The sequence below is a fragment of the Neophocaena asiaeorientalis genome, unplaced genomic scaffold (assembly GCF_003031525.2).
Source record: "Neophocaena asiaeorientalis asiaeorientalis breed wild unplaced genomic scaffold, Neophocaena_asiaeorientalis_V1.1 scaffold303, whole genome shotgun sequence".
In the NCBI taxonomy this organism is placed as follows: Eukaryota; Metazoa; Chordata; class Mammalia; order Artiodactyla; family Phocoenidae; genus Neophocaena; species Neophocaena asiaeorientalis.
Window position 1 is genome coordinate 1,772,767 of NW_020174420.1, and position 26,996 is coordinate 1,799,762.

General features: G+C 48.3%; 1 protein-coding gene across 1 annotated transcript; it reads right to left on the reverse strand.

Moving 5' to 3' along the window:
• Positions 1-499: 499 nt before the first annotated feature.
• On the reverse strand, positions 500-26,996 carry VAX2 (ventral anterior homeobox 2). The gene is made up of 3 exons (XM_024756434.1): positions 26,759-26,996; positions 7,080-7,267; positions 500-937 (listed from the first exon to the last, which is right to left on the reverse strand). Exons 1-3 carry the CDS (start codon positions 26,994-26,996, stop codon positions 500-502), a joined length of 864 nt encoding a protein of 287 aa, XP_024612202.1.

Genomic DNA, 26,996 nt, shown 5'->3' on the forward strand with positions numbered 1-26,996 from the left:
CACCCTCTCCAAGGCCTTGACATCCCCCCTCTCGAGTACACGTTTGAAAGAGAAGCTTGCAGAGGGCAATGCTTACCAACGAAAGCATCGTTGGTGGTACCATGGGACCTGTAATGCCCGGTGGGAGATCTAACAGGCAGCGGGAGTCAGGTGGGTACCCCTATCCCCCGCAGTTGCGAACGTGGCCCCAGCTTCCGCCTCTCCCATCAGAGGTCCCCCTGTCTGTAGCCCATTTTCCTTCCCAGTGAGGAGCGGGAGAGGGGATTGAGGGGCAGTGGCAGTGCTGTGGGGACTCCGTTTCCCTTCTTGTCATGTTTTCCTTTTATTTCAGTTAGAGGCACACGCACACACAAGCTGCGGTACCAACGTCATCCACTGGAGAGTCTCTGAGCTGCAGGGTGGGCGGGGCAGGTGTGTGGCTGCCCCTTCTCGTCTCTGGGCCCAGGAGGCCAGGGTGGTGCTGTGCTTGGGGACCCAGTGTCACACGGGGGGTGGAGACTTAAGCGCTGGCCTTCTTGCCGCCGCCGGGGCTGCCTACCCTCCCGTCCAGCCGGCTGTAGGGCTCGAAGGCCGAGGAGCCCAGTTCGTAGCCAGCAGGCAGGTCCAGGAGCGGGGCGGTGCAGAAGCAGAGGGCTGGCGGAGGGGGCGGCAGCGGGGGCGACGCTGAGGCTGAGGTCAGCGGGGTGAGGTGCGGGGACGAGTTCCTGGGGTCACCCAAGGAGGCGCCCCTGTGGCTGGCAGGCAGGCGCGGCGGGCCGGGGGTCAGCGTTAGAAGGCTGGGGGCGCTGGGCGGGGACAGCAGCCGGCCCTGCTCCAGCAGCCGCAGGATGTCCGGGGTGGCGAAGGCCTTGGAGGCCGAGGAGGACGCCCGCTTCTCCAGGTCTCTGCTCTGGTCTTTCTTCTGCTTGGTGCGGCGGTTCTGGAACCAGACCTTCACCTTGGGGTTAGGAAGGAAGAGTAATCAGACTGACATTAAGATCTTCCCACAATCAGGCTGACTGGGGGAACTGATAAAGAGACACTGGCCCCCCAAATCATGGGCACCCCTCCACTGCTACACTGACCCTAGGATGGAGGGCTGGATTGGCAGCTGGAGGGTGGAGGTGGGAGGGCACAGATGAGTTCCCCTCTTGGCCCGCACTCCTTCCACTCTTAGCCACCCCCCTCCTCCTGTCTCGGCCCCCATGCTGCCTCTGAAGGGAGCTCCCTAGCCCATCTGGCCATCCCCCTGTTTGAAACTCTCAGCAGTTCCCTCCCACCCCATCACCTATAAGGGCTTCTCACCATGATACCAAGTGTTAAGAAGATGTGTCAGGATGGTGAGGGACACTTCCAACGGCCACACACCCAAAGCTGGGGACATCCTAAATGGGGCCACCAACCAAAGGGCAGAGACGTCTTTCAAGGCCTTTGAGAGGAGAACTTGCCCTCTGCCAGCACCCGGCACCCGGCACCCAGCACCCAGCACTCCAACCCCATCCTAGTCTGTAGAAGGAAAGGAAGGCTGGGGGTTGGGGAGAAGCCCAGTGGTCAGTTCTGCGGGCCCCCTGACAGTGACGGGATTTTCTCCCTTCTCTGGGAAGGACAGGGTGCTCCCCCCAGGAAGCAGGTTTTGGGTCCTGAATCACCTGCAGGACCTGGAAATGCCTGAGAGAAGGAGAGACTGACAGTTGCTCCTCAGCTGGAAAACCTGTCAATCACTGCAGCACCCAGACCCGTGTCCCCAGGAGCACAGAGGCTGGTCCTGCCTCTGGCCCACAGGCTGGCAGCTGGCTGGGTAGTCTGTGCCAGCAGGACCAGGAGGGACCACGGAGTGGAGGGCCCAGAAAGAAAAGCGTGGGGAGACCCGCTGTTTCCCTCCAACCTCGGAGGACGTAAGGGAAGCTGCAACTCATGTAGTCCCGGGTGAAGGAGAGGTGGAGAGGAGGAGGCTGGCCTGGGCAGGGTGAGCGCAGAGCTAAGGCTGCCTGGGGCCATGCCTAACATGCCACCTGTGGGAGCAGCTGCCCCTCTAGCAAAGACCTCCAGCCATGAGGCTCCTCAGGCCAGAAGGTGCCACTCTCTTTGCCTTCCTACCCTGGGGGAGGTTGCTGGTGGGCGAGGGTGACAGGTGGCTCAGACAGAGCACACTCCCTTCTAGCGGCTGTGATGGGAGGGGCTCTTCCCCTGCAGGTCCCTCCAGCAGTGAGTCAGGCCTGTTCTGAGTGGGCGAAGGGGGAGGGAAGAAACGATTTGAAACAGATGTGAGTTGGGTGTTTTAAACGGGATTGGATTGAGTTTCAATAACTGAAAGTGACCAGGGAGTTACGGGATCTACTTGAGGTTGACTGCTGCATTCACTCACTCACTCGTCATTCAGCAGATAGGTATTGAGTGCCCACTCTGTGCCAGGTGCTGTTCTAGGCGGGCGGAATCAGCAGGGCACGAAGCAGAGCAAATCCTTGCCGTGTGGAGTGGACACACGGGAGAGGGAGATAGAAGATAAACAACCAATCAAAACAAACAGGCGTGGCTGTCGGGTGGCAATAAGTGCTTTGAGCAGTGTCTCTCAAATTGTTCGTGGTGAGGAACCACTTTTTATTTAAGTTTCCGATCTGTCGTGGACCAATACTTTTGTAAAATACAATTAAAATGAGTTACTAGAAGAATTGCTATGTGTATTTCTAAACACTTATTCTCCATTTCTGTACTTAACTTGGCATGCACAGATAACAGTTTGTGGGCTGGCCCTTTGGAGGCACAATAAGGAGGGGAGAGGCGGGGAGGTGACTATCTTATCAGTGGGGTGGCAAACACAGCACCTCTGAAGAGGTGACATTTGAAGGTGTTATGGGTAAGGGATGGCCGAGGAAGATTCAACCAAGTCTGGCTGAAGGAAGTGACTATTAGTCACTCTGGAATTTGATTGCTCCAGGAAGTGGCCCCACCAGATCCGTGGGGACCGTGGCTCTGCGTGTCACTGCAATCCTTTCCCCTGCTGGGAAGCCTCCTGGGTTCTCGGCCAGGCTAGCGCCTACCTCAGGCCAGGCACCACCCCCAAGAACCCCTGAGTCTCAGTTTCTCATCTCTGTAATGAGGATAAAAATACCTGGGCTGGACTTCCCTGGTGGCACAGTGGTTAAGAATCCTCCTGCCAATGCAGGGGACACGGGTTCGAGCCCTGGACTGGGAAGATCCCACATGCCGCGGAGCAACTAAGCCTGTGTGCCACAACTACTGAGCCTGCGCTCTAGAGCCTGCGAGCCACAAATACTGAGCCCGTGAGCCACAACCTACTGAAGCCTGTGCGCTTAGAGCCCGTGTTCTACAACAAGAGAAGCCACCACAATGAGAAGTCCGCGCACCGCAAAGAAGAGCTGTGCAGCAATGAAGACCCAACGCAGCCAAAAACAAAACAAAACAAAAAACCTGCGCTGTGGCAGGGATCAAATAGGAAATCCCTGTAAAGGGCTTAGCCTGGCCCACACTCAGTGTGAGGTATTGTTTATTGCTCACTTTCTCTGTTCCTACTTCTGAACTAGAGGGAGAGGACAGACTCAGAAGTCATGGCTCCTTGCCTCAGGAAACTGAGGATGTAGTGGAGAGTGGCACTGACCACTCCCAGCAAACGGAGGGCAAGTAGGTACAAAGGGAGTGGCAGTAATAGGGGTGCCACCAATGATGAGGGAAGATTTCACCAGTGATCTACATGTCCAGTCCTGCTGCAGCTCTGAGTGTAACAGAGAGGGGAGGCATGCCTAGAACAGCACCTGGTACATAGCAGGCATTCAATAATATATTCACCCCAAAGTATGGGTGAATATACTGAGAATTCCACAAAATTCTAGCCATATAAACTTGGGCAAGTTAATTAGCCTCTCTGAGGCTCAGCTTTCTGAAATGGGGATAATATTACCCATAAAGTCATCTTTTTTTAAAAAAAATTTTTGGCCATGCCACATGGCATGTGGGATCTTAGTTCCCTGCACCCCCTGCATTGGAAGTGCAGAGTCTTTATTTTTTTTATTTTTTTATTTTTTTGCGGTACGCGGGCCTCTCACTGCTGTGGCCTCTCCCGTTACGGAGCACAGGCTCTAGATACGCAGGCTCAGCGGCCATGGCTCACGGGCCCAGCCGCTCCGCGGCATGTGGGATCTTCCCGGACCGGGGCACGAACCCGCGTCCCCTGCATTGGCAGGCGGACCCTCAACCGCTGTGCCACCAGGGAAGCCCGGAAGTGCGGGGTCTTAATCACTGGACCACCAGGGAAGCCCTGAAAGTCATCTTTTTATAAAGATTAGAAGAGCTAATGAATGTGCCTGCTTTACATTTTGAGCATGTGATTTAATTTCTGTGTGCCTCAGTTTCCTTCTCTTTAATGTAAAAATAATAAAGAGCCATTCTGGTGTACTGAAAAAATACACCTGGTCTTTGTATCTGGTTCTTGGCCCAGAGCTTTTTGTCATCCATAACCAGTTCCTTCTGAGCACACCTGAGTTTATGCTAATGAGGTGACTCAGGGTGGACCCCTAGTTTCCGAATGGGGGTTGGTCGCAGAAAGACCAGACCTGTGACTAGAGGGTTGGAACGTCCAGCCCCACCCCTCCAGGGAGCGGAGGGGGCTGGAGACTGGGTTATAAAGTCTCTTGAACAATGAGGATATCGCTCCATGAACTGTCCCCACTCTACCTGGCTCTATGCATCTCTTCCATCTGCCTATTTCTGAGTTGTATTCTTTATAATCAGTCCGTAAAAGTAAATACAGTGAAAAGTGTTTTCCTGAGTTCTGTGAGTCATTCTAGGAAATTATCAAGCCTAAGGAGGGGGATGTGGGAATCCCCCTATTTGTAGCTAGTCAGAAGTATGGGTGGCCCTGGGACTCGCTACTGGCATCTGATGTGGGACTGTCCCATGAGGCTGAGCCCTTAACCTGTAGTGTCTGTGTTAACTCCAGGAGTTAGGGTCAGAACTGAATGGAGTTGCATTGCTGAAAACCCAGCTGGTATTGGAGAATTGGTTGCTGTTGGTGTGGGAGAACACCACATATTTAATGTGGGAAGTGGTGTCAGAAGAAAAACTGCGCACCTATCCCACGAGGCTGTGGTGAAGACTAAACCAGTTAGAACACATCTAGCACTTAGAACAGTGCTTGGTGCACAGACGCTCTCAGTAAGTGTTAGTTACACTGTAAATTGTCTGCAAAACCCCAGGACTGGGGAAAGAAGAAGGAGGGTGGTAAGCAATAACCGGTTAGTCGAGGATTCACTGAGGGCCCACTGGGTGCCCAGCTGTGTGCTGGGCTCCCCAGGGAGGCCTGAAGAGCAGATGTGGCTTTCAAATACATTCTTGCTTTTGGGAAGTGCATACTGGTTGGTGCCCACCACATCACACACACACACACACACACACACCCACCCCACACTTTTACAGGTCAAGCCATGTGGAATAGGTCTTGCAGCAAAGTCAAGAAGCCTTAGGGAAGGCTTCCTGGGGGAGAAGGGGCTTGGCCTTGACCTTCAAGGGCAGATAAATGTAGCCTGTACTGCAGGCAGGGCAGGGGAAGGATGAGCACTGAGAAGGAGCTTCTGGCCTGGGCATCTGAGGTGCCCTTGGAAAGAAAGTTTCAGGGGAGAGTTTGGGGGTAAAGCTAGGCAATGCAGAGGGAAATTAGGGCAAAGAGGAGGGGTGACTCTGTGCCTAGACCTCAGGGTCTGAGGGGGGTCTCCCTGACTCCCCACCCAGAGCTCTGGCCCCGCCTGGCTGCTGCAGGCCCCCTGAACACAGCCTGGTTTCCAGCCCCAGTGACTCAGCTGGACAGAGGGCCCAGCTGCCCCAGGCCATTTGCCAGGTTGTTTGGGGCTCTGCAGGGGCAGGTGGAGGAAAACAGTCCAGGCGGAGATGCCCCGGCCTGCAGGACAGCAGCTGCTCCCAGCTGCCCATGATCCTGACCTCACTGCTGCGGGACGGCGGTACCAAGGCCAGGGCCAGGGCAGCAGCGGGCAGTGCTCGGAGAGCCTCACAGATCCTCTGGCAGCTTTCCCCAGACTGTCTGCTTCCTTCTCCTCCCCACTTCCCTTCATGTGTCCTGGTTTGGCCCTTTCCATACATTTATTGACTGACCTCCCTTGCTGTGTACCTGTAGCTGGACTTAGAATGTCTAAGTCTGTTTTGACAAGCTCCAGGGTGGTTACCCAGTTTACAGGCAGCATAAAGAGGCCGGGCTGCTTGTCTAAATCCTACTTCTGGAACTTAGTGGTTGTATGGCCTTGGGCAGAACCTCTCCTGATCTGTAAAATGGGATAATATTGGTAGCTATATCATAGGGTTGTTGGGAGGGATTAGTAAACTAACAACTAACTTAGAACAGTGTCTTAGCACAGTAGGTGCTGGGGAAGTATTTTTGGGTTGGCCAAAACTTTCGTTCAGGTTTTGCCCTAAGATGTTATGGAAAAACCGAACGAACTTATTGGCCAACCCAATACTATAAGTAGTACTATTACTATTATTATTATTTAGCTCTATTACCAGCTTGAAATACCTCCATTCACACAGAGTAGGTGCTCAGTGCTATGTGATAAGCCCTTCCTGGGTGAAGGGGGCATTCAGACCCCTTCTCTCCAACAGGAGGCTTACAGGCACACTGAGATGAAGGGAGGATAGGAAAAGGCCCAGAATGGGGAAATGAGAGGTCCCCAGACCAATTTTGTAATGCCTCATCTCGCTGCCGAATCTTTGCTCCCAGCAAGCCCACCCCTCACCATGCCTTCCTGCAGACTCCCTCCTGTACCAACAAACACCCCCCTGTAACTTGAATGACCCTTCCTCCTATTCCCATACTCCACTGGAAGTAGCACCTGATACTTTCAGAAGCCCCCCACCCCACCCCGACTCCCTCACCCACACCCTGTTGGCATATACCAACTTTCTCTTGTCAGCACTATATTTATTTTCTCTGGTTTATCTATAACTTTAAGCCCTTCCCTAGTACATGTCTGAACTCCAAAGCTGGGTCTCCGAGCAGCAGCCCACAGGCCTCACACCCCAAGGACTCCCCCGGGCTGCCAGGGCAGGGATGGAGTGGCCTGGTCCTGCCCTTTTACCTGGGTCTCCGAGAGGTTCAGCTGACGGGCCAGCTCAGTGCGCTCACGGCCCACCACATACTGGCAGCGCTGGAACTCCATCTCCAGGCGGTACAGCTGCTCAGCTGTGAAGGATGTGCGGCTCCGCTTGGGCCGGTCCAGGTCCAGGCCCTTGGGCAGGACAATTTCCCGGATGGTTCCTTTGGCGTCTGCAGGGGTCATGAAAAGAGGCGAGTTAGTTCACTAGTTAAGGATTTAAGCCACCAATGAGCAACTTAATGAGAGGCAGCATGATCTGATGGGGAGCTCCTCATGTCTGGGTCTGGCTGTGTGACCTCTGACAAGTTGTTTACCCTCTCTGGGCCGTACCTCCTTAATCACCCAATGCAGTATGTTGTATCTAATGTATGTATGCAAATGGGCCTCAGCACAAATGTCAGGTCTATCATCATAGCCTGGTCAGAAAGGACTCAGTCTGACCCAGTCAGGATTGTCTTCCCTTAGCAGAATAAGAAACAAGTGGAAAGAGAAATACCAAGTCCTCAAGTGCAGAGGAAAAGATGGGTTAGAATTGGATATGATCAATCAGGTAAGGCTTACCAGAGGAAATGTCCAGAGCCAGGTCTTAAGCCCTGTGTGTGTGTGTGTGTGTGTGTGTGTGTGTGTGTGTGTCTAGTGTGTATGGGTTCAGTCTCTGTCCACAGACCCTCCTGAGGTCCATGAAGAGGCTTGCTGGTGTGAGGTAGAGCTGGGATCCCCAAGAGGAGCCCGAGGACCATTGCCACTGTATCAAGCTTCTGGGGTGCCTTTGAGAGGGGGAACTTCTGCCACTCCTCGTGTGCCTAGTTCTGTTCAGCAGGGCCACCCTCCTGGGCCCTGGTCCGATGCCCTCCATGCATGGGGTTTCTAATATTTTTTATTTATTTATTTTTGCAGTACGCGAGCCTCTCACTGTTGTGGTCTCTCCCGTTGTGAGCACAGGCTCTGGATGCGCAGGCCCAGCAGCCATGGCTCATGGGCCCAGCTGCTCCGCGGCACGTGGGATCTTCCCAGACCGGGGCACGATCTCGTGTCCCCTGCATCGGCAGGCGGATTCTCAACCACTGCGCCACCAGGGAAGCCCGGGTTTCTAATATTTTGGAGCCTACTTAGGAAAGGTTGAAAAATCTGTAGCCCACATTCACCATACAGTCCCACTGAAAGAACTCAGCAAAAGCAAGACAAAATTTCTTGGGGTGGGGGGTTTTATATATATATATACACATCAGCTTTCAGTATAGGGGCAAAGACGATCCACGTTTGAACCACATACACTGATGGCTTGAAATCTAGTTATTAGAAAAGTTTTATGTCAAAAATTAAAGTGTGGAAATATGCAGCAACATATTCTGTAGGATTTACCAAACCTCTCCCAGCACGCGCTGTTAATAATGATAAAGCTAAACCAAGAGTAATTTGCTGTTACATAGGAAGGTGAGTGTCACTGGGAAACTTACCAACTCGAGGCAGCACTTGTTACCAAGCACAGGTAACAAAGCAAACCTCCAAGCTTGCAGGAACTCTGCCCATCTCCAGGGGGCATGCACAGTGAAAGTCTGCAAGGCGGTCAGAAGCGTTAGTGGCTGTGGCCGCTCATAATAATAGCTGACATCTCTGCAATGCTTGCTCTGGGTCAGGCACCGTTTTAAGCACTTAAACTTTGCCCATGTCTCAGTGAAGTTGGAACTGTTATTATCCCCACTTTACAGACGGGGAAATGGAGGAACAAATTTTAAGTCACTTACCCAAGTTCATACTGACAGTGTTTAATAATGTCTAGAAACACCCTCATTTTACTTGATGAATACCCTCTTTTAGTAATCCTTAGTGATTCAGTTGATAGGTTATAGTGAAGAAAACTTTGGTCATGGGTAGAAAATGGAATCTTCTGAACTTGTTCATCATTGCCCTGGAAGATGTAGGAAAGGAATTGCATTTGGGATGTGCTGTTTGTTAAGAGGCTCCTTCTAAGCCACAGGACTGTAAAGCCTACTTTTAGAATCCCTACTCTAGAGGGTGAACCTGAGACCTCTCCCTCCAAGTCGCTCTGTGTATTTTATGAGACCGGTTCTCCCTGCCTCCTGCTAGGGCCAGTTAATGTTCACTCCTCCAGGGTACACTTCAGCTCTTCATGGGCTCCTAGCTCGAAGGTCCTGCCCCCGATCTCAGAGGTTCGAGCACCTTCATGTTCTCAGTCAACCTTCGGGGAGAAGGTGAGCCTGGATCGGGGACAGAGTCATGGCCCAGAGGCTGCCCTACCCCACCACTGGGCTAGTCTTGCCAGGGCGCTGGGCAGAGCACAGCACACGGAAGGGCGCCCTGCTCTTGGAGGCTTGGTAGAACCATAGGCCTTTGGGGACAACTCAAGCTTCCCCTCACCCTGATACTTTCCACATTTTAAAATAGTGGCATAATATTTGTGATCCCATTGTGACTGGGTCCCCTTTGCACAGGTTATACTGTCTACAACTGTGAAACCAGTCTCAGAACTTTTCTCACAACACTCAAGTGATCCCAGCTCCACAGGCACTGATTTTATTAAAAGTTTCTTGGGGGGTGGTGTGAACAGGAGACAGGGTGAGGGGTGTCATACGTGGTGCTGGAAGCTTCATATCCTCTTCCGGGTAAGCCTCCTGGAGCCGACCTGAAGCTCTGAGCCTGTGCTCCTGACCACTGAGGTCAAACCATATAGCGCCCCCTCCTTTCCTCTTTGTAGAGGAGCTAAGAGGAGCATTCCTGCCTCGGGGAGCAGACAAGGGCAGCCCTCCTCCTCAGGGCCAGGAGAGGCAGGAGCATGGAACAAAGGCACCTCAGACTGGTCCCCAGATACCCAAACAGGCCCTACAAATCAGCACATGAAAGAATGTTCAACATCACTAGCCATTAGGGGAAAACAAATGAAAACCAGGAGAAATACGTATCAGAGTAGCAAAAATTAAAAGACTGAGGGGCTTCCCTGGTGGCGCAGTGGTTAAGAATCTGCCTGCCAATGCTGGAGACAGGGGTTCGAGCCCTGGTCTGGGAAGATCCCACATGCCACGGAGCAACTAAGCCCGTGCACCACAACCACTGAAGCCCGTGCGCCACAACTACTGAAGCCCGCGTGCCTAGAGCCCGTGCTCTGCAACAAGAGAAGCCACTGCAATGAGAAGCCCACACACCGCAGTGAAGAGTAGTAGCCCCCGCTCGCCGCAACGGGAGAAAGGCTGCATGCAGCAACGAAGACCCAACACAGCCAAAAAAAAAAAAAAAAAAAACAAGTTTTTTTTTAAGGGAAAGACATCTCAATAAAAAAAAAAAAAGGGTGCCAAAAGGCTGGTGAGGATGCCAAGAAACTAGATCTCTCATTCCTTGCTGGTGGGAATGTAAAATGGTGCAGCCACTCTGGAAACTGACCTGGTAGTTTAACCTATATTAACCACCCCATGACCTCATTCCTGGGCATTTATCCCAGAGAAACGAAATCTTAGGTTCACATCAAAATCTACACGGAGATGTTCATAGTAGCGTTATTTGTGGTAGCTCCCAAATGGAAACAATCCAGATGTCCCTCAACAGGTGAATGGATAAACAAACCGTGGTACCACAATCACTATTGATAGACACAACAAATTGGATACACCTCCAGGGAAATTATACTGAGTGAAAAAAGCCAAGGCAGTCCTTCAGATTATGTACTGTATGATTCCATTTATATTACATTATCAAAATGACAAAGTTCCAGAAATGGAGGACAGATCTGTGCTTGCCAGGGGTTAGGGAAGGGAGGCTGTGACTATAGAGGGGTTTCTTGGTGGTGACAGAACAGTTCTGTATCTTGATTGGGGTGGTGGTTATACGGATCTATAACTGTGATAAAGTATCAGTACTATATACAAAGAAAAAAGTGCATGCAAAACATGGGTGAAATCTGAAGAAGGTCAGTGGTCTAGTTAATTACATGGTACTAATGTCAATTTCCAGATTTTGAGCATTATTATAGTTTTATAGGATGTGACCATTGTGAGAAGCTAGGTTGTAGATACACGGGATTTCCCTACCATTTTTGCAACTTCTTGTGATTCTCCAGCTATTTCAAAATAAAACATTAAAAACAACAACAACAAAACATGCCATGAAGATAGAATGATGTTTTGTCATAGAAACTGACAAATCCGTTAGTGGAAAGAATACAACAGTGTTTCCCTAAATGCCTTTGTATTTCACTTGTGGTTTATAAGATGATTTAAAATGGTACATAAGTAAACCTTTGTCATTTCAAAAGATATGCACTTATTTTAGGGTTTACTAGAAAAAATTTAAATCTATGATTTTATATGCTTAGCATGAAGCTAAAGTAGGTATTTCATTTTAAAATATATTATGCTAAAATATTCAGTAAACAAATGAAACATGGACATGATAGAAATGGTAAAGTTGGTATTCAAATAACTGAATATTGGGAAACAAAATGGAATAAGGAATACACAATAGAGCCATGTACATATAGTGACAGAGTTTATGATAAAGGGAACATTCTATATGGGGACAGGTTGGTCTAGTCTATCAGTGGGGTTAAGTAGATTGATGACCATAAATTATCCATTTGGAATAAAATCAAGTTAACTTCACATCTCACGCCATAAAGAACAATGTTTCAAATGGATTAGAGAGCAAATCATAGACTATAATATGATAAAGGGATTAAAAGAAAATATAGGAGGCTATTTTTAGAATCCTAAGCTTGGGAAGAGCTTTCCAAGCAAAATGCAAACCTGGACTGTAACGGAAAAATAAAGGATGTATTTGACTACATTAAAGCTAAAAACTTTTGTATGAAAAAGGCACCAAAACCAAGATAAAATATGAAAGACAGAATTGAAGAAAATCTTTTTTTAAAAGGCAAAGAAATAATATCGAGATATATAAAATGCAATTATGAATATACAATTTTTTACAAAAGGGCAATAGTCTAACAGAAAAAATGGTCAAGTAATTTATGTGAGCCATTCACAGAAAAGATATCCAAATGGCCAATAAATATATGAAAAAATGAGCACAGCTTCACAGTAATCAGGATAATGCAAGTTCAAGCAACAATGGATAACCATTTATCTCCCTTAGATTGGAAAGACATTAGCAGATGATTAATAAAGCAATGATGCGCTGTTGGGGAATCCACACTCCCATTCACTGCTGGTAGAACCATAAATTGTCACAACGTTTAAGGCCGCATTTGTCAAGTTTAAAGATGCACACAACTACTGCCCCAGCAATTTTATTTTAGTAGGTATTTATCCAGAAAAGCACAGGCTCACGTGCTCCAAGGTATATATAAGAATGTTTGCTGAAGCATTGTTCAAAATGTTGAAAATTCGAAAGCATCCTGAGTGTTCCCTGTAAGGGAAATGGCTGAACAAACTGTGGTACATTTATGCCATTCATATTTTATAAAATGCCATGTAGCAATTTAAAAGAATGAGGCAATATCTATATGAACTGACATTAAGTGAAAGAAAGTAAGTAGTACTACCCCATTTATGTAAATAAAACAACTGTGTCTATTCAACCATTCAACATAAATTTAATAAGTGCCTACTATGTGCCAAATAGTATTCTCAGGTCTGAGGATATAGAAATGAGCAAAATTGACAAGGTCCCTGTTCCCATAGACCTTGTGTAAGGGAGAAAGACAGATAATAAATTTAAAAACGAATATGAAAGGTACTGATGAATGCTGTGAAGAAAATAAAACAAGATAAGGGGATATTACTGACCCTCTCCAAATAGCTAACATACAAGAGTCATAGTGTGTGGGACTTCCCTGGTGGCGCAGTGGTTAAGAATCCACCTGCCAATGCAGGAGATGTGGGTTTGATCCCTGGTCGGGGAAGATCCCAAATGTCGCGGAGCAAATAAGCCAGTGCGCCACAACTACTGAGCCTGTGCTCTAGAGCTTGCGAGCCACAACTACTGAGCCTGTGTGCTGCAACTACCGAAGCACGTACACCTAGAGCCTGAGCACTGCAATGAAGAGTAGCCCCCGCTCACCACAACTAGAGAAAACACGAGTGCAGCAACGAAGAACCGAGGCAGACAAAAAAAAAAAAAAAGAGTCATAGTGTGTGTTTTTGTATTTGCTATTTTAGCCAGGAGTGGCAGAGAAGGCCACTCATCAAAGTCAAGTTAATGTATAAGCCATGAATGCTGTTCGCCAGTGTTTTCAACTCCTTCCAGGCACATGGTGGGGTTGCACTGATTTTCTGCCCTTTGCAATCAGATGTGGCCATATAATTTGTTTTAGTCAAGAGGAAAGGATGCAGGCACTTTCAGGAGAACACGTCAAAAGCTGGCTCGTGATTTGCCACACCGCCTTCTCCCTACTGTGGTAGTCATAGAGGCAGGAGCCAAGCTGAAGCTTGGGTTTCTGAGTACCAAGACCAGCCCCTGCCCACTTGTGATGGACTTATCAAGTGAGTTAGAAATATACTTGTGTTTTGTTAAACCTCTGAAGTTTTGGGTTGTCTCTGCAGCAAAATCTAGTCCATCCTACTGACAGAGCCCCCTTTCCGGAATTGTTCCTTTTCTAGGTGGGGTTGCGGGGGAAGCACCGGGAAGGAGGGGCAGCTTAACTGCAGAGCCTCTTTGTGGGTAGGGTCTTGTTAGGGTGAATTGCGTAAGTCTAACTGGAATGAAGGCTGAGTTTTGCTGTCTTTCAGATCTCCTCAAAGAGAGGTGAGCCCTAGGGGTAGAGGGGAGAGTGATTTCCATCCAAAGAGCCTTTGCCATGGGAGAGGTGATGACCCCTGCTTGATAACAGATAGCTAATGCTCTTGACCTCCAGGACCAAAAATTACCCTCTCCACCTACCTCTCCCAATAGACCCCCTCAAAGTCCTACCCGACTTCATCCAGGTAGCACCCAGGTAGTTCCTTTGCATGATAAGCTGTTAACATGCTGATTATTTTGTTTTTTGGCTGCATCGGGTCTTCGTTGATGTGCACGAGCTTTCTCTATTTGCAAGGAGCGGGGCTACTCTTTGAGAAGCGCAGGCTTCTCATTGCAGTGGCTTCTCTTGTTGCGGAGCACGGGCTCTAGGTGCATGGGTTCCAGTAGTTGTGGCACACGGGCTCACTAGTTGTGGCTCACGGGCTCTAGAGCACAGGCTCAGTAGTTGTGGCACATGGGCTTAGTTCCTCTGTGGCATGTGGGACCTTCCCAGACCAGGGATCCAACCCATGTCCCCAGCAGGGGGATTCTTAACCACTCTGCCACCAGGGAAGTCCTGTGCTGATTTTTAAGTGTGACAAGGTCCTTCCTGCCTTAACAAACATAATGTGATCACTATAAAGATTCCTTATAAAAAATTCATTCTCAAGTTTATTGGGAAAATTTAAAATGGAAGAATAGTTGAGAAAAAATGTAAAGAATGAGGAGAGAATACTTGTATTACCATTACAGCAAAATATATTTCATATCTACAGCAACTAAAATGGTATGATGATGACACAAGAGTTATGAAGCAAATCCATGCCTATATGAGGAATTGGTATATTATAAAGATATTTCAAGTTAGTTGGAGGAAAGACGAGATTATTAAAGACCTGGCTTTTGGACGATTAGCTCATTATCTGGAATAAAGTAATTTATCTCACACTGCATGCAAAAATATACACAAGATGGATTAAAACTTTAGATGTAAAAAACAAAGCTCTAAAAATGGAATAAAAACTCTGAAGAATTTTTAAAAATAAACAGCAGATTTGAGTACCTAGAAATAAAAGCTTCTGCAGGATGAGAGACAGTTAAAAGACAAGTGACAGATTGGGAGAAAATGTTAATGATACATGCATAACAGTCTTAATGTCTAGTACACACAAAGCCTCTATACTCTAATAAATAAAGTCAAGCAGTCCAGTGGGAAACTTAACAAATTAAACGAAAGGGTTATTCAGAGGAGAAGAAATTCTAATGGCTAAAATATATGAAAACATACTCAAGCTCAGAGGGACTTAGAGAAAATGAAAGTTAGAACAGCAATGAGATAACTTTTTTTTCAGATACCATATTTTATTTATCAGGCTGGGAAAGTTGTGCTGGCAAAGGTGAGGGAAAATAGGTTTTTTCAAGCTCTATTGGTGAGAATACAAATTAATACAAAATAAGCTTTTCTTGGAGGGTCATTTCACAATGTCTAGCTAAATTAAAAAATGCATAGTTCCTTTGTTTCAGAAATTTTATAGAGGTTTCTACCCCTGAGAAATATTGGTATACTTTCATAAAGATGGACTCACTGTTTGTAGCAGTTTGTAAGAGGACAAAAAAAAAAAAAAGGAAAAAGCTGAATGTTTATCAACAGGAATACTGTTGATAAAGTCACAGTATAGTCACGCCTTTGGCTGTTATGTAGACATTAACAAGAATGAGGTACCTCTTCATACACTGACCTGAACGATGTCCATTAACTCCTGCTACGTGAAAACAACAAGTACATGTGTACAAACCCAGTTTTATAAAGAACAAAAGGCAAAACTAAACTTTGTGTGTGTGCGTGCTTGTACCTACATAGAATTAAGTCTGGCAGGTTGAACACCTCTCTTTTCTGTTGGCTCTGTGGAGTGGGAGCTGGTCTGGGAGAGAAGATTTCTCCCATCTTACTTTTTTTTCTTTTTGGTACGCGGGCCTCTCACTGTTGTGGCCTCTCCCGTTGCAGATGGCTCCGGATGCGCAGGCTCCGCGGCATGTGGGATCTTCCCGGACCGGGGCACGAACCTGTGTCCCCTCATCAGCAGGCAGACTCTCAACCACTGCGCCACCAGGGAAGCCCCTCTCCCATCTTACTTTATGCACTTCTTTATTATTTGGTTTGTTGCCAAGACTATCACAGTCTGTGAAGAGGCTATTTTAGCAGTGTGCAAAAATATCCCACTTTTGTAATATATAACTTACATATTTATGTTTTTCAATTACTAGGGAAAGTTTGGGAGGTTACATCTTGGGAGTGGAAGGAAGTGTATCGTGTGAGGGAAATGAAAAATTTTCAACTTTCTCATGATTTCAGCATGGATTGGGTTTGTAATTAAAAGGATATTTTACACAATACTGAGCAGAGTTCCCTGTGCTATACAGTAGGTCCTTGTTGGTTCTCCATTTTAAATATAGCAGTGTGTACATGTCAATCCCAAACTCCCTAATATCTGCTCAATATTATGTAACAACCTAAAGGGGAAAATAATTTGAAGAAGAATAGATACGTGTATGTGTATAACTGAATCACTTTGCTGAACACCTGAAACTAACACATTGTTAATCAACTATACTCCAATATAAAATAAAAAATTTTTAAAATGGATATTTTATACTTCAAAAATGAAGAGACATTAGAAAGAAAAATAAAAGATAAATTATAAACTCAAAAAATTGTAATGTATACTGAATTTTTTGTAACAAAATTTAAGAGTATTGTATTATAAATATATACAACATATACATTATATATAATATATATAATATTGTTGCCTTTTGTTGGAGAAGAATTTTCTAGTTGAGAACTAAAATGTAGAAGCCCGAAAGGAAATGACCATTAGATGTGATTAAAGTTTAAATTTGAGTTCAGAAAACCCCCCAACTCACAGCAAAGTCAAAAAAAAAAGAAAAAGAAAAAGAAAAAGATCTGGGGATGTTTGCAACACGTCACAGAAAAAGGGATCATTTCCCTTTTATAAAATATTTTAAAATATGTATATGTTTGTATGTTTACATATGCTACATATATGTTATATGTTTACATAAGTATATATAACATATATTGATATATAAATATGCATAAATAATGTTTACTACTATAAGAAAACAATGAGCAAACCAATAGAGAAATGGCTAAGTATATGAATGAAAAAGTCACAGAAGAGGAAATAAAAATGAAAAATAAGTATATGAAAATATGTTTAACCTCACTAGTAATTAAAAACGCCAAATAAAATAAGATTTTTTTTCACTTGAAAAGATTTTACTCTAAAAGATTGAGTATATCCTGGGTTGGGAGGATGTGGAGAAATGGCACATTTATATACAATTTCTGCGAGTATAAATTCGTACATTTTTGGCATTTAGAAATAACAATCACAGTTTTAAGCATATATACTTGTATTTTAAAATTTCACTTCTAGGACTTTATCCTGTAATTATATGCATACCAGACATATGTGAAATTATGTTTATAATTTTAAAATTTTTATCATGAGAAATTTCAAACATACAAAATGAGAGAGAATAGTATAATGAATTCTGATATACCTATCCCTCAACTTCAACAATTATAAACTCAGGAATAGTCCCATTCCTTCTATACCCCTGTAATTTTAAGCAAGTCCCAGACATCATATCATTTCATCCAGAAACATTTTTATACATATCTCTAAAGACTCCTTTAAAAAAGCAACCACAATACTATTGTCACAATTAGAAACATTAACAACCATTTCTTATTATAATAAAATGTCTCACCTGTTTACATATTTTTCACATTGTCTCATGAGACTTTAAAAAAAATCTGTTCAAATTAGGATACAAAGGTGTTCACTGAAGCATTGTTTGTAAGTGTGAAAAACTAGAACCAACGTAAATATCCATCAACAAGGGACTGGTTAAATAAAAGTTTATTATATCTGCATAATGTAGTACTATGCAGCTGTTAAAAATAATGAGGCAGTTCTAGACAGAAAGATATTTATTAAATGAATGTTTATTAAATGAAGAAAAGCAGTTTGCCAAAACTCTCACTTTTATAATATATAATTTACATATTTATGTTTTCCAATTACTAGGGAAAGTTTGGGAGATTGCATATTGGGAGTAGAAGTGTATTATGTGGAGGAAATGAAGAACTTTCCATTTTTACATGATACAGCAAAATAGCACAGATTGGTTTTGTAATTAGAAAGATATTTTGTATTTCAGCAACAAGACATCAGAAACAAAATTAGAGAACAATTTATAAACTAAAAAAACAATTGCAACATATATTGAAAGCAATGAGCTACCATCCATAATACAGAATTTCTACAAACCAGTAAGGAAGGGAATATTTGAAAATTAAAATGGTCAAATGAAATGAATTAATAGATAGCAGAAGAAATACAACTGGCCAATAAAAATGAAAAAATGCTCAACTTCACTAATAATCAAAGAAATAAAAATTAAAATGTCGGTGAGGTACCTCTTAGCAAAGGTATGTAAGATATACAATGTCCAATATGGGGAAAGGGCAAAGGCGGGGGTATAAATTGCTAAACATTTTTTTCCCCTGGAAGAACAACTTAACATCTATCGAGATACAAAGTGTGAACTGTGATAGCAAGATTTGGGGATACAAGCACTTTCAGGCATTGCTGGGTGGGTGGGTACCATCTTATGGAGGGCTCCTGGGCACTGTCTTTCAAATTACAAATACAGATACTCTTTGACCCAGTAACCTACTTTCAGGAACTTCTCTGACAGATATACTCACACATGTGGAAATGACCAAGGAACAAGCTGATTTATTGCAGCATTGTATATAATAACAGAAGATAAGAAAAAAGCTAAATGTCTGCCATTAGGGCACGGATTATATAATATACATTATGGTCCATCCAGTCTCTATAAATGGAATACTATGCATCTGTAAAAAAAACTAACAAGAAGTTCTTAACATCCCAAGATACACTGGTAAGTGAAAATAACAAGGTGCAGAAAAATATATAGAGTTGTCACCATATGAGTAAAAAACAAAAGGAAAAAAGGTAATATAGCTGTACTGACTTGCATAAACATAGAAATTATTTCGAAGAACATAGTGGAAAGCAGTAAATAATGGCTGCCTTTGAGCTGGGTGGGAACTGAAGGATGGGGCCCACGGATGGGAGAGAGATTATTCACTGTGTGCTTAAAACAACTTTTTGATATTTGAATCAAATGAAATAGTTACTATTTTAAAGTTAAAGGAAACACATTAAAAATTTTTTTAGTGCGTGTAAACCTTTTGAAGCAGCAATTCCACTGCTAGGAATTTATCCTTTGGAAACACTGAAGGGCACAAAGACCCAGGCATTGAGAGCTCATTTCGCAATCTCCCAAGTAATTGAAAAATAATAAATATGTAAGTTGTATATTACAAAAGTAAGATTTTTTTGTAAACTACTTTTTTATTTGATAAACTTTATTTAATAAATATCTTTGTATCTAGGGCTTCCCTGGTGGCGCAGTGGTTGAGAGTCCGTCTGCCGATGCAGGGGACACCGTGCCCCGGTCTGGGAGGATCCCACATGCCACGCAGCGGCTGGGCCCGTGAGCTATGGCCGCTGAGCCTGTGCGTCCGGAGCCTGTGCTTCGCAACGGGAGAGGCCACAACAGTTAGAGGCCCACGTACCGCAAACAAACAAACAAACAAAAAATCTTTGTACTGGAAGTGCTTTAACCACTGCATAGTACTGCATTAAGCAGATATAATAAAATTTAATTTAACCAGTCCCTTGTTGATGGATATTTAGGTTGGTTCTACTTTTTCACAAACAATGCTTCCCTGTACCAGGGAAAAATAACAGGAACATCCTCCCAGAGGATAGGAGAATCCGGCATTCCCCCACCAGAGGAGTACTGTACAGTCACGGAACTGTGTGAAACGGGCCAAAGAGACGATCCCTGCGGACTGAATTTTTTTTTTAATGGTAAATCGCAAGACGGCTTACGTAATATGATTCCGCTTTCGCTACTGTCTGTATAGGAGAGAGAGGAAATCTCCTGAAACACACCTGAAACTGGGTATGCTGGCTTCTACCACTTCGGTTGATTTGTTTTTACCTTGAGCACGTATTACTTTTTGAATTTAATTTCTCTATCTTCCTGTCTACATCGTGAGCGTGGCCTTTACATTCCTCGCGGGGGGTCCTCCACCCGCCGCGCCCTGGCTCCCCGCAGCTCCGCCGTGGGCGGCGGGACAAGCAAAACACAGAACAAACCGTGACTTTAAATACCCGGTTATTTCAAGCTCCAACAGAGAACTGGGGACGTGTGAATTGGGCGGGGAGGAGGAGCGCGGATTTATCTAGTTATTTACCTGGTTGGCTTTGTGGGTGGAACCTCACCCTAAGCAGTTTTAGAGAGCCGGGAGACTCACTACCGCCCTTTCGGCCCTGTGCGTCCCTCGGACTCCTGCTCCTCTAGGGGGCCTCCCCGGCCCTGGGGATCCAAGGAACCAGTAAAACAAACCATATTTGAACTTTTTCAGGTTTTGTATTTCAGTGGTTCCCAAGTTGAGGATTGCACGAAATTACAGAAATATGGCGTCGTCAACTTTATATTTTAACAGTTATTCTGTGCTCTGGCATCATCACCATTTCATGTAAGGAACGACTTTGTAACGTCAAAAAATAAGGAGGTCATTTCACAACAGATGTTCTTCCCAGGGAGGGGCGTTGCGGCCTCCTACCTCGTGAAACACGAGATGTGGATGGTTTCGCCTCCTCTCATTCGTTCGGCAAATATTTACTGAGTGCCTACTGTATGTGTACGGAACGCGTCTGGGGAGATCGCGTGGGTTTGGCGAGTGCGGTGACTACCTCCTACGTGGTCCCCGTGGGGCATCAAGGGAACCGGGCTCCGGCGCCCGCTTCCCTTAAGTTTAGCGCCAACATCGCTCCCTCGCCACCCGGGCCCCGCCGCCGGGGCGGGTCAGGACCCCGGCAAGTCCCCGCTTGCGAGGCAGTCTCTCGGTTGGTAAGCTGAGTACCAGCAGCCCCACCGGGTCGGTCTGGCACGTAGTAGGTACTCATTAATGTTTGTGGAATGAATCAACTAGCAAGCAAAGGGCAAGATCATGCGAGAACTTGGGAGAGTTGGTTCGGGGGATTTTACTAGGCCTGCGGGGAGGGGTGGCAAGCAGCATCCCACGGTCGCCCCCATCCCCCGGCCGCGCTCGAAGCCCTGGCTTTTCCGGGTCCGCCCACTCCCCGGCTTTGTAGGCCAGATTCGGTCCTGGCACTGCCACCTCTTTCCGTAGTGTCCACTGCCACCCCGGCACCCCTAGCGGAGACCCTCCAACCTCCCTCCTGGATGGGCGCGGGGTGGGGGGCAAACCAAGAGCACTGACCACCACTGGTCCCGGGGATCCCTGGGCAGGCCTACTCTGCCTCGGCGTCCTCTGTCAGAGATGTTCAAACTGGGGTACGCAACTCCGTGGATGCACGGAGAGCAATCCGCTACCCGCTTTCCGAGGAGAGTCAAGCCGATCTTTAGTTTATATTAAGCAAACAGGAAATAAAAGGCAAAATTCACATGCTTTTCTCTATACCGCCCCCGCCGGCCCCACGCCCACTTAAAGTACAAATCAAAGAAACTGCGAACTGAGAGGGAGCTTGGGTTGAGAGGGAGCTTGGGTTGTTTACTACGGCCCCAGACTTGAGTCCGGCATAATTGAGGAAAGAGCGTAGGGCCAACAGGAGCCTTAGAAGCCCTCTGTCGCCACGGGGGCTGCACAGTGTGCGGAGACCCAATCTGTTTGGTGTCACCGTACAAAGGCCCAGGGACACACGCTGCTGCAGTCCGTTCCCTCCCCTCCAGTTCCGAGTACCCACATGCAGTCCCAGCCTCCCTGCCCGGCTGGGTCACCTGTGGGCCACCTGGGAGCTCAGACCTTTCAGGTGTGCGTGTGTGTGCGCGCGCGGGATGCAGCAGCGGGTCCACCGGCACCCGAGTTCAAGAGACCACCCAGGGCGAGAGCAAGAGCTGAGAACACAAGAAGCCGCCAAATGCCCTGCACAGTTCCCTGAAAATGAAACGGTGCACGCAAGACACACCAACAAGACGATGCATTTGGCTGCAGGTCTGCTTCTGCTTGTGTGTGTTGGGGGTGGGGTGGGGGCATGGATATAAAGGAGAAAAATAAAGAGCAAAAATGAAAGGGCCCAGCACAGACCCGCCCGAGAATGTGGGTCCTTCTGCCAAAAACAAGGCATAAACATAAAACAAAAACAATCCCAGGAAAATATAAAAGAAACCTAATACCCGCCACAAGCCCCCAAACTAAAACTAAAACCAAAAACCCCAAAATGCAATCCCCTGCATGAATCATTTAAACCTTTCAACCACTGCCTGGCGGGCTGCTCCTGGGTTATCTCCTCTCTTAGCAGACTTATACTGAGGCTATAGTCCCAAGGTCCGGGGTCTGGAGGGCCCAGGCGCTGGGACTCGCAATCCAGTGCTCCTTCCAATACAACACCCTGCCTCACCGACTCCACTGCCAAAACACCCCATCGGCAGGTGTGCCCTTGTGGAGCTGCCACAACCTGCCGGGGGGAGGACTGATAGGTCTGGGTGGAGTCCTCCTAGGTCCAGGGCCTGCTGTAAATTCAAGTAGAAAGGGAGGCGACGCTGGTCAACGCTGAGCCCAGACCTGGCTGCAGAAGGGGGTTGTCTGTTCCCATGGGTCGATGCTAGCTCAAGCCCTGGAAGGCTTGGCCCCCTGCACAGCGTCCTCAGACATGTCTGCAGCATCCATCCAGTGCCCTGCCTGGTGTACACCATTGTGCTGTGTTTCGACCGATGCATTTCTGCAGCGCGGGTCCATCACTGCACTCAGATTCTCAGGGGGCTAAATTCAATGACCCCCTGCCCCAAACCCACATCCACAGAGGGAATTGTTCAGCCACAGCCAGAGGCCCTGGACTTCCTGTGTCCTCCCACATCCCCAGCCACTGGTCACATACATCAGGCTCCCAGATGAAAGCATTTCCGCTAGTGGGTGTTGGTGCTATGGGGTGAGAGGGTAGCCATTCACTCAGTCAAAGGATTCCACAGTTCTCCTGTCTCCCTGCTCCCAGACAGAGGGGTGCTGAGCCGGGCCCGGAGTGCCGCAGGCCTCAAGGTGCGGGAGTGCCCGGCCGGTAGCCTCTAAATCCTGCTCCACTCAGGCCAAGGTGGCAGCACGGAGTTGGTGAGGCCCGACTGGGGTTTTGAGACTGGCAGGTCAGAGGGACGCTTTGGGTGAGCTGGGACCAGCGCTAGGCATTGTTCCTAACATCTGCTGGGTGGGGTGACGCTGGCAGGCAGCCATTTCCGGCCCTATCCAGAGGGATTGTTGAATTCGACTCTCGATTAACTTGCAAATCACGTAGGTGCATCTGAGTGTGCGTAGACTGTGGGGTTTGGGAGTTTTGGGGGGAGAGTTGTCCCACCTCTTCTGATTGCAGGGATCCCGGCTCAACCGAAAAAGCCATAGCACCCAAGGCTGCAGCTAACTTAGAGCCATGGCTCTCCTTCCATCTGCTTCCTGCCCGCGCCTTGTCCTTTCCAAACATAAAACAAAAGGATCTCCCACCCCTTCCCCTCATCAGTCAACGGGCTGTGCAAGCAGAGGTGTGGGGCAGCCTAGGCGGCTCTAAAGTCCCTGTGGAAGCCTAGCTGTGTCCCCGGTTGGGTGTGTGGGGTGCCTGTTGTGTGTACGTCCGTCATCCCAGTGGCCTTGTTTGTGCCCATGTGTGGCACGAAGCAGCCTCCATTTTGAGGCAGGGGATGCAGCAAGGTCAGCCTCCCTGGCTCCCTGACCCACATTTTGCAGAGGCAGGGAAACGTGAGTGATTGGTGGAGCGAGGGTTCCTCAAAGGGGATGCGGGGGGCCGCACTGCGTGGTCTGCAAGGTGGCACTGGGCCTCCTTTCATTAGCCGGTCCTTGACCCCTTGGCCGTTCACCTCCCAACACTTAACACAGCCTCTGGGCCCAGGGGGTGCAGTTGGGGAGGCCTCTGAGGAAGTAGGCCCACCGCCTGAAGCAGTTTGAGTCTCCTGAGTTCTCTCCCCTTTCATTCAATGGAATATTTATGGAGATCCTGTCGGTTGGTTGCAGTTTTATAGACACCATCTCTGACCCTTAGCATAGCCCTTGTAGGGAAGCACTATGCTTTCTTTGTACAGATGAGGAAACTGGGGCACGGAGAGGCAAAGACACAGGTTCAAGTTCAAAGAGCTGTAGTAAGGCCTGTATTGCAAACCAACTTCGCTTAATTCCAGCACCAGGCTTTCCTCTTCTTCCCCTGCACCTTGGGACTCCCCCAGCAGATCTGCTACCCTGGGGTAGAGCCCTCAAGGGAGCAAGTGCTGAGTGGAAAAGAGACAGAAAGAAAGACCCAGAGAGAGTGGGGCTCTTTCCCAGAATCTTCACCCCACCAGCAACCTGACAGCTGAGATGCTAACCGCCTACCTCCCCCCTTTTTATGGTTTCCTCCAAGGGTACTTTGGGAGGATGTGTCCTTGGAAGTCAAAGGTAAAAGGTACTCTTCGCTTAGAGCATACTGGAGGGACATTCAGCCAGGGGCCAAGACGCTGCAGACTTCCCTTCACCAGTGCAGGGCCTTTCATCTGCCAGAGCCTCTGCCCTGGGCCCAGCGGGGCTGGAGTGACACAGGTGACCCTGGCTAGGAGGGATTAGCGGTAAATGATATCCCTGGTATCTCAGGCCTGTAATAACCTCCTTGTCATTAAATGGAAAGGACAGAGGGACTTAGGAGGGCCCTGTTTACCTTTTATTTCTTTTAGGTGCATAAATACCTCCTCTGTGCTCTATTTCCATTATACTGTATAAGTGTAATGGCACTGCTGTATTGCCTACACGCATTTGTAAAAGTACACCTGCCAATGCACACAAGCTGCCCCACATACAGTAGGGGGTCCATCTCTTCCTGGCTGTGGATTGCTCCTAGAGTGGGTGGTCTCTTGCAGGGTAATTTTTTACTCCTACCTTTTGTGAGTCTACACCTAGGAGTTATTATTATTATTTTTTTAACCTAGGATTTATTTGACTGACATCTATACACAAAATCTATTCGATCTACATGTGGAGTTAGTAGAGCAGAAGGGATGGTAGGTGGACACAGAACTCACAATTGTCCAGGCAGAAGGAAATGACTACCCATAGATGGAGTGTGAGGTGGTGAGTGTCCTGCAGGGACTTGAGGTCCTAAATTTGGGAGTGTGGGCTTAAGGGGCTGATTTCTCTGTTTCTGGAAGCCCTGCAGATTTCCTTAATGGAACTCCAAGCTGGCTGCTAACACCTTGTACCCAGGACATCCCACAGTCTATGGAATGAGATCTAATTTAATCCCAGGTGCCCAACAGGTCCACATACCTGTTGAAATCCCTGTTGGGTGGGGACCACCTCCCCATACCCTGTCCTTTGACCACCTCCCCATACCGTCCTTTAACCCAAGCCTGACCCAGAACAGTGCTGGGTGACCATACCTGGCCTGGAGTTTCCTGTGTTTTCTGAAGACCAGGGTCCCTGAGTCTGTGTCCAAGATGGTCATCAGCCAACTTCACATTGGGCCGCCTCCATGCTCTACCTTAGCCCCTTTGCCCAGAGCCACCCAAACCCAGCGGCTGTGCCCGACCAGGCCAAGGTGTCCCAGTCTGCGTGTGGGTAGCTCCCACACAGCCCAGCCCAGATCAGACAAACTCGGGGTCCTAGCGCTGGAGCGAGCTCGAGCCAGTGTCAGTCAGGCTGGTTTCCCTTCCCTAGGCGGTGGCCGAGGAAATCAGCTCTGGCTGATTTCTTTCTAGGCCCTTAGGCTTGCAGGAGAGGTGCTCAAAAAAAAGGGGCAAGAAAAAGGCAGCGGGAGGAAGCCGGGAGCGAGTTGGAGGAGGAGGCCGGGGCAGCCGTTACTCTCGAGTGGCCTCTTCTAGGCGCTGGGTCTCCCGATCCTGGGACTCCGGGATGATGGGGGAACAGACCTCTGGCTCCGACCACGGCCTAGGGACGGGCTGAAGGCAAGACTCCGGGATTCCCTTTCTTCTCCCATCTCGCTAGGCCAGGCCCGGTTAAAGGCGAGCCTAGAGCTTCGCGTGAGGCTGTCTTTGGGGGCCGGAGTAGCCTCAGCCTCGCGGCGAGGAAGCCAGGCAGAGCTGGGCACTCGGACGCTTGCAGGAAGGGAATGCGAGCTCGGCGGAGAGAAATGGCCAGGAAAGAAAGAGAGGAGGGCGAAGGGTGAGGGAGAACGGGAGAAACGCAAAAGGCCCGGCCGGGAGAAGGCCGCGCCGAGAGCCGGCTGCGCCCAGGCGCCGCGAGGAAGTGGGAACCGAGAAAGCGAAGCCCAGGCGGGCGAGCGGGGCGCACGCCGCCCTCCGCGTCCCGGCACCCTCTCCCGGGAGCAGCCCGGTGCGTCTGCGTGGCTGGGAACGGGAAACAGGGCTGGGCAGGGGTCGGGGAGCGCCCCAGCTGCTGAGCGGAGCCTGGCCTCTTCCTCCCGCGGTTCCGGACGCTGGTGCCTCCTTGTCCTGACCCCGCGGAGCGCTCGTGACGCTTTTCTCCGCACCCGCCGCGAGGGCCGCGGGGCGGGGACTCGGCTCTCTGCATCCCGCACTCGCAACTCCGCCCCCGCCACTGTAACCCGCCAGGATGGGCCTGGGAAGCTGAGAATCGTTAAGGCAGTGAAATGGGGATTTCTTCGGTACCGGGCGCCGCTTTCTCCCCTGCACTCAGCTTGCTGTCCAGCACACAATAGACGCTCAAAACAATGTTTGCTGAATGAATGACTGAATGATGACTGTCTGAATGAATATATGAATTGGGAGGTGGAGGATGCAGGAAGGTCGGAGGCGCCAGTAGGGGATGGGAGGGGCGTCCGCTGGGCCAGGGCTTCGAGCTGTCCTCTTACCTCGCACCAGGATGCGGCGGCAGTGGTCTGCCTCTCCGAGCCCCGGCTGCCCATCGCTGTCGGCGCCGCTCTCCCTGGAGCCCGCGGGGCTGGAGGCGGAGGTCCCGGCAGTCTCCTTTGGGCTGCGGCCGCCGGCATCAGCACTCGAGTCCTCCGCTCCGCCGCGGTCCCCGCCGCGCCCGCTCCGCGACTCCCGGCGCGAGGTGCCGCGGTCGCACTCGGCGCCCCCATCGCCCAT

Excerpts from the sequence above, each read along its gene's own strand:
- VAX2 (XM_024756434.1), bottom strand. The coding sequence starts at position 26,996 with ATGGGCGATGGGGGCGCCGAGTGCGACCGCGGCACCTCGCGCCGGGAG. Across the intron at positions 7,268-26,758 it reads CCGCCGCATCCTGGTGCGAG|ACGCCAAAGGAACCATCCGG; the intron begins GTAAGAGGACAG and ends TGACCCCTGCAG. Across the intron at positions 938-7,079 it reads TGAACCTCTCGGAGACCCAG|GTGAAGGTCTGGTTCCAGAA; the intron begins GTAAAAGGGCAG and ends CCTAACCCCAAG.